The 15,017-nt window shown below is 48.0% G+C and overlaps 1 protein-coding gene across 1 annotated transcript; it reads right to left on the bottom strand.

Moving 5' to 3' along the window:
- Positions 1-11,381: 11,381 nt before the first annotated feature.
- Positions 11,382-15,017, bottom strand: MARVELD1 (MARVEL domain containing 1; the record flags this gene model as incomplete). The annotated part of the gene is made up of 2 exons (XM_046652827.1): positions 11,382-12,313; positions 13,078-15,017. A coding segment is annotated over one exon (393 nt), but the record flags the coding sequence as incomplete, so codon positions are not given.

Raw genomic sequence — 15,017 nt, 5'->3', positions numbered from 1 at the left:
AGACCATATCCTGTATGCCCATGCCTGGCAGAGAGTGCAATTCAGTGTTTCCTGAGTAGCTACTGTGTACAAAGTCCTGTGCAAGCCTTTCCCGACTCAGTCTACTTCTCACGATGTTGCCCAGTTAATTGCCCTTAAAGCCTGCATCCTATGGTTTTGCATTAATAACACCAGCGCTTACTAGGGTTTGGGAGGCGCTGGCACTGGACTAAGCTCTCTATAGGCATTACCTTATCTAGTCCTCCAACAATACTGTTAGGGTTATCGCCCTTTTACAGATGAGGAATCTGAGACATGTTAAGGAACCTCGTCAGTGTCGTTCGACCAATATGCAACTGGGAGCTGGGATTTGATTCTCATGTGTCATCTGACCCCAGCGCCTTCAACCATACCACCACCCACCTTAGTCTGCGTTTACCGGCCTCATCCCCTGCTAATCTCCTTCAGGAGTCTCTTAACTTCAGAAACCCTCTGTTGTTGCCTTCAAATGCACCTTGCTCTCAGGTCTCCTTGCATTGCTTGTACCGTGAGCTTGGAGAGGAATGCCCTTCCCCACTCTTGTTTCATACAAATCCAACCCATTCATCTAAGCAGGAGTCAAATATTTGTACACCTTCCCTGATTGCCCCAGCTGGAAGTAATCACTTTCCCCTCCAGACAGCCAGAATGTAGACAGACACCACTAGGCTATATTCAAAAATCCCCTACTTCTTAAAGGAATAGGCCTGGCTTTGTGGCTGGGCAAGGCCTCTTTGCTGGCTCTGCCTCTCCTCCTTTAGGATGAGTCTAGGGGAAATAAAGAATAATTTTTTTTTTCTTCAATATTTTGACTACTTGAAATTCCTCTATCGGTAATTTACTGCAAAGATAAATTTTGGTTTCTTTGCAATTCCTCCCCCTTGAGTCTGCCTGGACCACTGGCCCCAGGCTGGCTGTGGTTAGTAGTGTTATTGATTCTCTCTCCGGCAGCTATAGAATTGAGGGATATTATTCAAGAATTTCTAGGCATTATTTGGGTAGACACTGGGACAAGAAGACTCTAAAGACCAGAGTGAGATAACAGCCGTGGCCGACATCAGTGAACGAAGGCTCCCCCTGGTAATTAGAGACTGGTCAGCTGGACTCTGCTCTCTGGGGTCTGACTCTGATTTTTTGTAATCAAGTCCTCCTAGTTCTTTCTTCCCCTTCTCCAGCACTCAGTCTCCACTCTTTGCCTCAAATCCCTGTACCACGGCTGTTTTCCCCTGGATAGCAGATAGGTAGAAAAGACTAACTGAGAAAATACAATAGTAAAAGAGGATAATTAATACCTTAACTTGACATTTTTCAGAGGTTCGCCTTTGCATCTATAAGCAAGAGTGTGTATAACCCACATAATTGACTCATAAACCTCACTGTGGCCCTTGGAAAAATACTAGGGGGAAATGCTGGGTAGAAATGCTTGCCCAGCTGGAAAAATGGGAGCGGGAAGAGAGAAGGGATTGTCTAAGCAGCCTTCCTCCACCAGGTGGCTCCCTTGCCCACTCTTACACTGGCCATGGGGTTTCAGAGGGGACTCAAATCCGGGTTTCTGGCTGTGGTCTCTCAGGCCACCATTTCCACAGTATATCAGATCTTCTCATGCTTCTAGCTGTATTAGTTATCTCTTGCTCTGTAACACATGATTTCAAAGCTTAGTGGCTTAAAATAATAATAAATATATATGATCTATCATTGGTTTTTGGCTTTGGGGTGGTTTTGGTCGGGAAATCGTGAGCGGCTTTGTGGGCGGTTTTGGTTCAGGGGCTTTCATGAGGCTGCAGTAGGATGTTGGCCAGGGCTGCTGTCATGTGGAGGCTTGATGGGCTGGAGGGCTGGCTTCCACGGTGGCTTCCTCAGGGAGCAGACAAGCTGATGCCTGCGTTCTTATGCTGACAGGCTGGCAGGAGGTTTCAGTTCATCTTCACTTGGGACTTTCCAGAAGGGATCTTTTTGTTTGTTTGTTTTAATAGGGAAGAGAGGGTTGGGGTTTTTTTTTTTCTTTTTAAAGGTATGCTTTTTTTGCGTGAGGAAGATTGGCCCTGAGCTAACATCTGTTGCGAATCTCCCCCTTTACTTTTTTTTCTCCCCAAAGCCCCAGTACATAGTTGTGTATCCTAGTTGTAGGTCCTTGTTGTTCTTCTGTGTGGGACGCCACTAAAGCATGGCTTGATGAGTGGTGTGTAGGTCCACGTCTGGGATCTAAACTGCCAAACCCCAGGCCATCCAAGCGGAGCACGCAAACTTAACCACTCGGCCTCAAGCCAGCCCCCACCAGAAGGCATCTTGAGTGCCCTGGTGACATGGTGGCTGACTTCCCCCAAAGTGAGAGATCCAAGAAAAATTGAGGCAGGAAGCTGAAGGTCTTCTGTGGTGTATCATTAGAAGTCACACACTGTCATTTTCACAAATCCTATTAGTTTTATGGGTCAGAATTATTCAGTGTCCCAATGCATAATGGGGGGATTATACAAGAGCTTGCTTACCAGGAAGGGCAAAGAATTGAGGCCAACTTGAAGGCCATCTTGGACGCTAGCTACTATGTGCTGCTCTGTTGGCTTAAAATACCCTTCTGACTCCCCTTGACCTCATCCCGCTCACCTTTTAACATCCAGCTTGAATGTCAGGTCCTTTGTGAAGTCTTCCCCAAGTAACTTCTCATGTCCTCTTCTGTGTTTACACAGAACTCTAATCCATTTCTGTTAAGCACCTATCACCTCGCATTTCGGCCTCTCTCCTGAACATGACTGTTTCCCCCATCGTGCCCTGAGTTCCTGAGAGCACAGAGACTGAAACTGAACATCTTGGCAGCCCGAGTTCCTGTCCAGTATAGAGCCTTGGCATGTAAGTACTCAACGAATGCTTGCTTTAAAATAAATGAATAAAACAGAAAATAACAAGTGTTGGCGAGGATATGGAGAAACAACCCTTGCGCATTGTTGGTAGGAATGTAAATGGTGCAGTCTCTAAGGAAAAACAACATGGCTGTTCCTCAAAAAGTTAAGTGTAGCATTGCCATATGATCCAGCAATGCTACTTCTGGGTATATACCCAAAAGAAGTGAAAGCAGGGTCTCAAAGAAATATTTGTACACACCTATGTTCATAGCAGCATTATTCACAATAGCCAAAAGATGGAAGCAACCCAAGTGTCTATTAATGGATGAATGGGTAAACGAAATATGATGTATACTTACAATGGACTATCATTCAGCCTGAAAAAGTAAGAAAATTCTGACACACGTTACAACATGAATGAACCTTGACGACGTTATGCTAAGTGAAATAAGCCAGTCACAAAAAGACAAATATTGTATAATTCCACTTATATGAGCTACCTAGAGTAGTAAAATTCATAGAGACAGAAAGTAAAATAGTGGTTAGCAGGGGCTGGAGGGAGGGAGGAATGGGGTGCTGTTTTTAATGGGTATAGTTTCACCTTTGCCGGGTGAGAAGAGTTCAGGAGATGGTTGCACAGCAATGTGAACATACTTAATGCTACTGAACTGTACACTTAAAAAATGGTTGAGGGGCTGGCCCTGTGGCCTAGTAGTTAAGTTCGATGCATGTGCTTCAGCACCCCGGGTTCAGTTCCTGCGTGTGGACCTATTCCACTTGTCGGTGGCCATGCTCTGGTAGTGACCCCCATTCAAAATAGAGGAAGATTGGCACAGATAGTAGCTCAGGGTGAATCTTCCTCTAGCAAAAAGAGGAAGATTGGCAACGGATGTTAGCTCAGGGCAAATCTTCCTCAGCAAAAAAAAAAAAAAGTTGATATTGTACATTTTATGTTATGTGTATTTTGCCACAATTAAAAAAAATCTTAATGAAAGCATGATGGATAAACAAAGTGTGATATAGCCATTCAATGGAATATTATTCACCATAAAAAGTAATGAAGTATTGATACATGCTACAACATGGGCGAACTTTGAAAACATTATGCTATGTGAAAACACAAAAGGCCACATATTGTATGAGTCCCTTTAAATGAAATGTCCAGAATAGACAAACCTATAGAGACAGAAAGTAGATTAGAGGTTTCCAGGGACTGGGGAACAGAAGGAATTGGAAGTGACTGCTAACAAGCACAGTGTTTCTTTTTGGAGTGATGAAAGTGTTCTGGAATTGGATGGTGGTGATGGTTGTGCAACTTTGTGATTATACTAAGACCACTGAATTGTATACTTTAAAACTGGGAATTTTGGGGGCTGGCCCTGTGGCCAAGTGGTTAAGTTCACGCACTCTGCTGCAGGCAGCCCAGTGTTTCGTTGGTTCGAATCCTGGGCGCGGACATGGCACTGCTCATCAAACCATGCTGAGGCAGCATCCCACATGCCACAACTAGAAGGACCCACAATGAAGAATATACAACTATGTTCCGGGGGGGCTTTGGGGAGAAAAAGGAAAAAAATAAAATATAAAAAAAAAAACAACTGGGAATTTTGGGGGCTGGCCCCATGGCCTAGTGGTTAAGTTCAGTGTGCTCCACTTCAGCGGCCCAGATTCATGGGTTCAGATTCCAGACAGGGACCTACACCACTCATTAGCCATGCTGTGGTGGCAGTCCACATACAAAGCAGAAGAAGATTGGCACAGACGTTAGCTCAGAGCAAATCTTCCTCAGGGGAAAAAAAAAAACTGGGAATTTTTATGTTATGTTGTGTGAAATTTTGTTAGTTGTGATATGCATGTTGACTAGAAGTGATTCCATTTAATATGAATTACGTTTCATTTTAAAAATGAATGAATAAATGAAAGAAATACTTGACAGGTATGTATTTTTAGATTCTCTTTAATATTTGGATTTTATCTAGTATTTAAACTTAATATTTGAGTGTATTTTTGGATTAATAGCTCACTGCCATTGCTCTGAAAAGTGTTCAATAAATACATCTTTATGTTCTTGTACCTGGGAAAGAAGTACTCATGAGTAATGAGTTTTCCAGCTGTGAGACAGTGAGTTGTCGGACAAACACAGCAAGGAAATGAATGTCTGCAGTTACATTCTTACTCAACAGCTCTTGGCAGCCATGAAAACAACCATTCATCAAACAGGGGCACAAAAATAGTCTCACAGAGCAAGGCAGTGAAAATCTCAGCAATCAAACCTTGTGGCCTCCCTTGAAAGAGACAGTTAACTGCCCACCACAAAGTCCCGTTGCCCCTTCCATGGTATAGAGTTGTCGCTGGGCAGCAGATGCCCAGCCAGGGACTACATTTCCCAGCCCTGTTACGTATAGATCAGGTCATGTGGTTCCCCAAAGGAAGGGAGTGGAAGTGATGAGTGTCATTTCCAGACCAAGGCATTTAAAAGTCAGAAATCTCCTCCTCTGCCTCTTCTCCCAAATGCCAGCTCAATGCAGAGGGGATGGCACAGCCACAGGTGGAAGGAGCCTGAGTCCCAATGATCACGTAGTGGAAAGCCTCCCACTGACCTGGAATATCCACAATGGATGGTTATGTGAGGAAGACATAGATTTGTAAGTGAACAACAAATAGGTTCTTGTTATATTAAGCTCCTGAAACATTGAGGGGTATTTGTTACAGCAGCTGAACATCAATGTTCATTCGTTTCACCAAACAACTATTTACTATGTGCCTTTCGTGGGAATATAGAGATGAGTAGCCTGGAGGTTTTTTTCCCTTGAAAAGTTCTAATTCTAAATTGGAGAATTAGATGGGGCAATGACTGAGAGACACAATTTGAATAAATATGCCACCAGCGTAAGGGCAGTAAGTGAACACCAAACAAACCTGAATAGACCAATTTCCATTAAAGAAGTAGAAAGCATTAACCAAAAAACTTCCTAAAAAGCATCAGGCCCAGATTATTTTATAGACAAATTGTATCGAACTCATCAATGAAATGATGTCTTTAAACTATTCCAGAGAACAGCACAGGATGGAAAACTTTCCAGTTTATTCTAAGTCCAGAATTACCATCCCTGATACAAATGCCCATTGAGAGCGCACACACACACACAAAAGAAATTTCATCTGGAATATAGCCAATTTAAAAACAATAAAAAGAATGCACCTACCACACAACTGAGCCACTCCACTGCTAGGTATTTACCCAAGAGAGATGACAGCATACGCCCACGCAAAGACTTGTACAGAATGTTCACAGCAGCTTTATCTGCAATGACCAAAAACTTGAAACAACACAAGTGTCCATCAACAGGTGAATGGATAAACAAATTATAGTATATCCATACAATGGAATAATACTCAGCAATAACAATGAATGAACTATTGTTACCACAATATCATGAATGAATCTCAAAATAATTGAGTAAAAGAAGCCAGGCATTGCCCCCTCCCCCAGAAAAAAAAAGCACATACTGTACATTCCACTTATATAAACTAATCTACTAGAGGGGAGTCTGTGATCAGTGGTTGCTTGGGGTGGGGAGATGAAAAGGAAAAAAGAGAGATTACAAAGGGGCACAGGGAAACTTTGGGGCATTATGGATACGTTCACAGTCTTAATTGTGGTGATGGTTTCACAAGTGTGTACATATGTCAAAACTCTTCAAAGTGTGTATTTAAACTATGCCCAGCTTAATGCACATCATGTACCCTAATAAATCCGGTTTTTTAAAAAAATAAATACCTAGGGGCCGGGCCGGTGGCGCAGCAGTTAAGTTCACATGTTCTGCTTCAGCAGCCCGGGGTTCGCCAGTTCGGATCCCGGGTGCGGACATGGCACCGCTTGGTGAACCATGCTGTGGTCGGCATCCCACATATAAAGTAGAGGAAGATGGGGATGGATGTTAGCTCAGGGCCAGTCTTCCTCAGCAAAAAGAGGAGGATTGGTGGCAGATGTTAGCTCAGGGCTAATCTTCCTCAAAAAAAAAAAAAGAGAGAGAAGAAAAAAAAGAAATACCTAGGCTACCACTTCACCTCTCTGAGCCTTATCTACAAAATGCAGTTTTTATCGCCACTTTTTATCTGTTCATATGAGGATGAAATGAAATAATGAATGTAAAAATATTTTGTGAACGGTGAATATGATGGGGACATCATGTAATCTTTATTACTATTAATGCCATTAGCAACTATAATGTCATCATTATTATTATTACTATCACAGTCACTACAAAAAGACCCCATGACCTTGGACTTTTGGCATCCTACATTAAGATCACTGAGGTAGTTCATCAAATTAGCTTAAAAGAGAAAACAAACCCAGCAAGTTCACTAGTTCCTAGGGACGGCTGGGAGGAGAAGGCAACAAGCGGATAAATACAACAGAGTTTACCAAGGAAGTGAGGAAAGACGTATTGTGAAATGCCCAGATATGCAGCTGCTAGGGAAGCCAAGCACGTAGCTGTTCCTGGAAACGCCCCCTGTGCTTGGACACATTTTGATTTGAATGCAGTCACAGAAGATCCTCCAAACAAACAATGAGGGGAGTCTGTGAACGTCCCAGCATTGACACCTGAGAACTCGTGGTCATCCATCTCTCCGGATTGACTGGAACCCCAGGAAACAAGATGAGATCAGTGAGTCTTCCTTCCAGGCTGAAAGGAGGCAGAACAGCTGGAGGGCAGAGGCACAGTCTGGGGACTGCAAAAGGGAACACAAAGGAGGGCAAAGAAAGACCTCAGATTCTGTACAGAAGAAGGTCCCGACCTTCAGGGAGGTAACAATTTTTTAACACTTCTGTGCCATCTTTTCAAGAAAATTCAAATCTGGACACAAGAAAGAACAGTAGAGGGATCAAGCCATGGCTGATGAGATTGTCATTCCTGGAGAGACAGGAGGGAGAGAGCTGGAGTGGCGCGAGGGAGAAGGGAATTAACATTACTGAGCCCTTACTGTGGCCCAGGCTCATCATTTTACCAACATTATCTTATGAGGTCCTCCCAACAGCGTTGCCCTGCTGAGAGCTGAACTGCGCTGATGAGCGGCCAGGCCCTCTGCTCCATGAGCATCATCTCCTCAGCCCTTTCAACAGCCCAGTGAGGCAGGTACTAGTCTTATCCCCACTTAGTAAGTGATGAACCTGAGATGCAAAGAGCTTTAGTAAATTGCCTAAGATCAAACAACTGAGAAGAGATTGGGCTCACCTCTGACATCACAGGCTGAGCTCACCTGAAAATTGGAGCCAGTCATGCCAGCTGCCTAGGGGACACAGAAGGAGACAGCACTGAGTACAGGACAAGATTGCCAAAGGTGGAGGGTTCCGTATCCAAAAGTTCAAGGGTCAGGTCAGGTGGCCATACCTATGGCAGGAGGCCCTGGGAGGGAGGAGGGTTGGGTGGAGGGGTAGTCTTAACACATCCTTCTTACATCTGGCAGACAGAGGGACTGTCTCCAAGGACCAGGAGAGTGACCTCAGCACAATGAGCTGATTAAACTTGAAGGTTAACTGTCCAATTTCATTGTAAACTGGGAAGAGAAGCTGACGTAATTCAGATTTGTAATAATATAACTTTCTTTACAGTATTTCCTTCCTGCCTTAGCTCAAGATATAACTATTACAAAATCCAGTGTAGCTCTGGGTGAAGTCTTTGGACGGTTGGGAGAACCAGTTGGTCTGCTGGGAAATCCTCTGAAACAGCATGGCGTAGCGCCGAGCTGAGTTTGAATCTTGTTTTTGTTGTTTAGTCAAGTGCCCTGGGCAAATCGATTTACCCTGCTGAGCCTGTCTCCATGTCTGTTAAATGGGGATATTTAAGACTTCATGGGCTTGTGAGGATAAGAGATGTTCTATAAGGTATCCGTCATGTTCTTGGCTCATTGCAGACACTTGATAAAGTTAGTTCTCTTTCTCCCTTATTCCTAACCTTGACCCAGAGGTGCTTACAACCGGGGCATCAGAGCACCCCCTTCAGGACTCCTGAGATGCAGCAAGGAGAACCTGCACCCTACCCCAGGGAGACGCAGGTACAAAGCCTCAGAGGAACCGCCTCAGGGAGGAGCTTGCCCTCACCTCAGTGTTAAGGAAGGAACATTACCACCTTGGTGCCTACCTAGACCCCAGATAGTCACCCACTTCAAAAGGATTGGGGTCATGGAACAGGGAGGGCAAAAGGGCTTTCGGCTTAGGAGCCTACTGGAATTTCCGCAGGCTGATGAGTTTGGTGCGGGTAGTCCACACCCTCCTTCTGGCTATGCCCAGTGCTCTCCTTGGGTTCTGGCCACCTCCCCAGCATACCTCTCCTTTGCCGCATGGAGCCCAGAAAGTCTCAGGCCCTCCATCCACCTCTTTCCAGCTGCCCCTACTAACCCTTGTCCCCGGCATTCCTTTCCCCAGACTTGGGAGGCGAGATACAGCTGCCCCAGTGCTCCCCTCCTTGCTTCCCTCCCTGCTACTGGGCCGTGTAGGGGTAGAAAGAGTAGAGACCTGGGGGAGCACTTCATCGTCTAAGCCTCAATTTCCTCATTGGTAACAAAAGACCCACCTGCCTTTAAGGGTTTTGCTAAGATCTCTATAGGAAGCAGCCAAGACAGTAACAAAGTTAACGGATGTGGGAAAGTTACAAATGTTTCAGAAAGCTCATAAAATTCTTGCAGTCTCTGACTGTTCATATGGACATTTAGAAAGGGTTAGAACTATATTATTGTTAAGTTTAAAAAGCAAGTTGTAGAAGAGTCTGAATGTATTATATTGGTGTGTGTTTGTGTGCATCCATGTATGTTTGATTACTTATGAAAATTAAGGAAGGAGAGTTAATAGTTAAGAATGGTTTATCTCTAGGGAGTGAGATTAGGATGATCGAATGACTTCTCCTTTTACTTTGTACACTTTTGTATAGTTTAATTTTTTTTTAGTATATAGTGCTATTTTATTTTACATGTAACTACTATAAAAACATGCAATAAAGACATAAATAGTGCTAACCAGACCTCTCTCTCCCTTATCCCTGCTCCTTCCTTTTATACCTGAAAATGTTGGTTTATTAGCTCTCTTTGTCACCACTGACCACCCCACCCTTTTCCTTAGAAAAGCCAGAAAAGTAATAGACATAAATGAGCAAATCCCTAGGACTCTCCAGACCCAAATGGGCTCATAATATCCCCGAGGAGCGGTGTTTTATTTCAACATACCCGCAGCATTGAACAGGAAATGTCAGATTAGACAGTTCCTGAACACCTGGTCTCCAGGAGGGAAACCCAAACCCCACCTAAACTTCAGAGCCTGCCAGGGGATCACAGGGGCTTAGCAACCGGCTGCGAGGCTAGGCAGAGAGCATCTACCTTCCAGTCCCATCCTGCCCCTGCCTGTGTGACCGTGGATAGGGCCCTCTCCTCTCTGGGGCTCCGTTCGGTCTGCTGAATGGGAGTGACAATGACAACGTCTAAGACTGTTGAGAAGATCAAAGCAGGTATTGCCAGTAGAAGCACATTTTCAATTGCAAATTATCCACCAAGCTAAAGTAGAGCAAGGGACTTACCAGCCTTTGCATGGGGGGTGGGGGGATACTTTTTATTTTGAGTGAAATTTGTGAATAGCCCCAGAGGGAAGAGGGGAGTAAGGGAGGGGCCTGGGCAGTGGTGACATTTCCTCCACCCTGGAAATCCCAAAACAAACCACGGAGAGGCGGTTCTGTGCCTGTGTGTGTGCTTGTGTGTGTGTGCGCTGTATGCTGGGGAGGGTGCTTTGGAAGAGAGTGAATGTGGGGCACACACAGCGTCAGATCCCTGTTCTAGTTGGGTTTTGAGATCTGCCAGGAGAATCCTATTTCCTGGCTGCATGCTTCAGGCCCAGGGCATAGGAGGGAGGAGCCGCAGAGGAAGCCTGTGAACTCTGCCCTCCGGCCCTTTCCAGGGCACTGTCAGTTCCTCAGGCTGCGGCTGGGATGGGAGGAAAACCAAGTGGGTGTGCCCACGAGGCAACACTAGAGCAGGCAGTGGTCTGCAGGAAAGGACCAGAGCCTGGGCTCCAGGAGACCCAATTCCGCCCCTAGTCAGCTAGGTGACATTAGGCAAGTTGCCACTCCACCCTGGGGCTCATTTCTCCTTCTGTAAATGATGGGGTTGAACTAGAACAGGACCCTTCTGGCTCCATGAGCACAGTCATTCTGTGCCTGCCCATCAGGCACTGGAGCTTCCCAAACAGAGTGCCCATTGAGAGCCAGGATAGGAACCTCTGGAATTCCCGCCAGCCTCGGCCAGAAACAGACACAGGCCGTTTTCTTCCCTCTGGTTCCTGTGTCCTGCCCTAACTGTACTGGAAATTTGTGAGCTCATTTTTGTCTTTCTCTCCCAAAAGGAAAGGGAAAGTCAGGGAGGCAGAGAGGAGGCAGACAACAGGGCAGTGTGGCATAGTGAGAAGACAGAGGGAGGCCGGGCGGACCTGGCACAGAGGGTTACTGCAGGGGGCCAGGAGAGAAGACACATACACCAAGATCAGACAAATCAAACTTTATTTAGAAAAGCATATTAGTATTCACCACTAAACTACTGAATGAGGCACATCGGTCCCCTCTCCCCCCCCCCCCCCCCCCCCCCCCCCCCCCCCCCCTTCTTTTGCCCTTTTTGAAAACTGGGGACATCATCTCCTGGGTCCGCAAGTGGTCCCAGAGGTCTGGGTTGAGAGCAGCCCACGGTGGTATCAGGCTGGACTGAGTCTTGGACTCCAAAGACGGAGGCCAATGAGATGCCTCCAGTACCCAAAAGTTCCGGGCCAGGTCAGGTGGCCACTCCTATGGCACAACGCCTCGAAGGGGAGGAGGGGATAGGTGTGGGGGCCATCTTACACATCCTCCTCACATCTGGAGAAGCAGCTGGAGGCCAAGTGGGAAGGCACATCTAGAAGAGCCAGTGAGCCCTGGAATGTTTCAGGCACATCTGGATGGATAGGGTACCATGAAGGGCAAGGAACTGTCTGCTCCTGAGTAAAGTCAACTGACCACAGACAGAGCACCATGGGTGGAGGGGCAAAGAAGAGGTCCTTGGGGGGCTGGATCTGTGCTGAGTATGCAGCATAGATAGTGATCTAAAAAAAGAGAAAAGGAACAAAAGCTGGAGCTAAAACCCATTGTTTAGGGTAGAGAGGCACACAGCTCAGTTTCAGGGGTCTGGAATCTTGTCCTCAAGTGATAGCATGAGGAGAATCAGGATTTCTCTTGTGTTAAGGCAAAACGAATCCCCACCCATCTTAGCTCTTCCATTGGATGGTGTTGAACAGAACCTGCTGGGCAGAGGCCGTTCCCTCTCCCCACTCTGAAACTCTCAGCTGGCCCAGGCCAGAATGGTGTTGCCCGCCCAGGGAAGCAGGCCCTGGGAGAGGTGGGCATGACCGGCTCCAGGAATCTGCCTGGCCTCAGCAACACGGACACCTGCAACAGAAGAACCAGAGTCACTGGGTTTCTGAGGCACCCCAAGGATCCCAGCAAAGCCCACTCCCAGGTGCTGGCTGACACTAGTGGCTGGAGCTGAGGCAACAGGTACTCTGCCTGGAGAGTGGCAGCAGGACGCTAGCCTACCCAAGACACTGAAGATAACCATGTGAACAACATCCAACACGTATTGACCCCCTACTGTATATAGTACAGCCTGGTCCAGGCTGCCAGGGTTCAAATCCTCGCTCCACCACTCACTAACTGGGAGACTCTGGACAAATTACTTAACCTCTCTGTGACTCATTTTCCTCATACGGAATATGAGAATAATAATAGAACCCCCCTCAATAGGGTTGTTGGGAGAATGAAATGAAATGCCTAGTAGGGCTAGACAAATGCTACGGTGGTGACTGTAACACTTACGTAAGCGGTCCACACCCCCACCCAGATCTGCACAACCGCAAGAGAAACCTAACACCTCTCCACCTAAGCTGTAAAAACGGGCTCACAAAAACACATTCTGGCCTCCCCTGTTCTCATTTCTGATCCAGAGAGGACTGCACTTTTTTCAAAGAGCAAACTTTTGAAGGATTTAGCAAAAAGGTTGAATAGTCACAACTCTTTGAACTTTGTGGTTTTTATTGTCACCCCTCCAACTTGCTTTCTGAATAAAAACCCTTTAACTTATAGGGAAGGAGGGGGCTCTAGGTTTTCATTCAAAGGCCTATGACCCCCCTCCAGAAAACCAAGAAGCCTCTCACCTGACAGACGCCGGGCCAGCTGCTCACCCCAGCGCCAGAGTTGTCTTCTCTTTGGTGAGCGTGACCCCTGCTCACGGTCAATGCCAGGATCTCTTACAGGTGCTGCTTCTTTTGACTGGGAAGCCATCCGGGTAACCTTGGCTTCCTTTCCCAAACAACGTGAAGGAATGTTCAAATCCGCCAGTTCCCAGGCCTCTCGCGGGCCTGGCAGGAGCAGCTGTCTTCTTCCTCTGCTAGAGAAATTCCCTGGGAAAGAGAGAGCTCCCAAATCTTCACACGGACTGTAGCCAAGGAGTTGGGCCCCTTAGGAATGAATGACAGCACAGGGCTGCTGGGAACCTCAAGGTGGGAAAAACTGGTCCGGGTCCAGAAGCAGTTAACGCTGGAAACTAAATTTCTTGGGCTTCTTTTACAGCGGGACTTCTCAGAGCCTTTGATATGCTAATGAGCATCGTGAATCTCCAAGAAGGGGAGACAGCACCTTTGACAAATGACAAACCCATTTGGTCTGGCAACCCTCTTTTAGAGGGTAGCTGCTGAGCCAGGATTCCTGAGAACACCCACTGCTTTAATGTAAACAGCGTTGGACTGTAAGTCCAGGGATGGGGTTCTAATCTTACTCTGGCTGTTCCCAAGAGCAAGCTCTGTCTCCATCTGTAGGAAGGAGTGGGGCTCTGTCTCCATCCAAAAGGAAGGAGTGGGGCTCACCCTAACATTCCTTGACGGCGTTGTGGGATCTCTAAGGCAAAAGATGTTGGGAGGTAGGGATGGAGCAGAAGCCTGTGAGAGGAAAGCAAGGCCAGGGAAGCTAGTGTGCGTTAGGCTGGCCTCCAGGAACCGCAAGGACAAAGGCTGAGCAGGCAGAGGAGAGAGACTCCAAAAGTATAATGGTACAGCCTGCGGGCCCTTCCTGTCCAACCTCACCTTGCAAACGGGCCCCACCCCACGACATCAAAGCACCGAGGGATGCGCCAGGAAGGACTGCGCAGGATGCCCGCAAAATCTCAAGCTGAAACCAAACTCGTCGCTCCTTCCGGGACCAGCGGAGGCCTGTCCCCAGCTCCGCCCGCGGCGGCGTGCCCGCCTTTTACAGCACTCGAGGCTGGAAGAGGGGCCGGGAAAGGGGTGCTCTTCCGACCGCGGGGCGTGAGGGAGGGGAAAGCGGCGCAGCCAGAAGACTGGTTGCAATTTGGGAGCCTCCCCCGGATCTACGCGGCGCCTGTCCACGTCTCGCTCTCCGCAGGGAAGGGGAAGAGGAACCGCAAGGTTTCGCCTCCGGGCGGCCGGTCTGAGAGTGCGCGTCCGCCCCTCGGATGTAGCCCTGCCCTGGTCCCTGGAGACTGCGCGTCCGATGCAGCGATCCGGACTCTGGGCGGTGGCGCTGCCGCCGGGAGCGAACTTCGTGTCAGGGCGTCTGGGCGCGGGCTGCGGCGGAAACGCAGGGCAAGGGGAGGGTGCCAGGGCGCACGGGCGCGGGGCGGCGGCGGCGGCAGGGAGGACTGGGGCGCTGGTCTCTGGAGGGTCCCCCGCCCCGCGGCGTAGTGGCCTCACGCCACCTCCTGCTCGCCTTGGCAGCGGCGGCAGCAGCCGTAGAGCGCCGAGAGCAGGTAGAGGCCGAGGCAGAGGCCGCCGCAGACGGCGGCCGCCAGGAAGGCGTGGTAGGCGCAGGACATCTGGTAATCCTTGAGGTTGCAGTAGCTGTGACTCTGCGTCTGGTCGATCATGATGCCCGTCGCGGCACCGTAGAGCGCGGCCGCCAGCAGGTCGTGCGCCACGTTGACCAGGAGCCAGCGCGTGCCCAGCACGGGCACCAGCTCGTGCTTGCCCAGCAGCGTGAGGAAGTAGAGGCCCAGGGTCAGCAGCCAGAAGAGCACGGACACGAAGAGCGCGAAGTGCACGGGGCCCTGGTACCTGCTCGTGGCGATGGTGATCCAGAAGGC

The sequence above is a fragment of the Equus quagga genome, chromosome 2, assembly GCF_021613505.1.
Source record: "Equus quagga isolate Etosha38 chromosome 2, UCLA_HA_Equagga_1.0, whole genome shotgun sequence".
NCBI classification, from domain to species: domain Eukaryota; kingdom Metazoa; phylum Chordata; class Mammalia; order Perissodactyla; family Equidae; genus Equus; species Equus quagga.
This window is presented reverse-complemented; position numbering and strand designations above follow the sequence as displayed.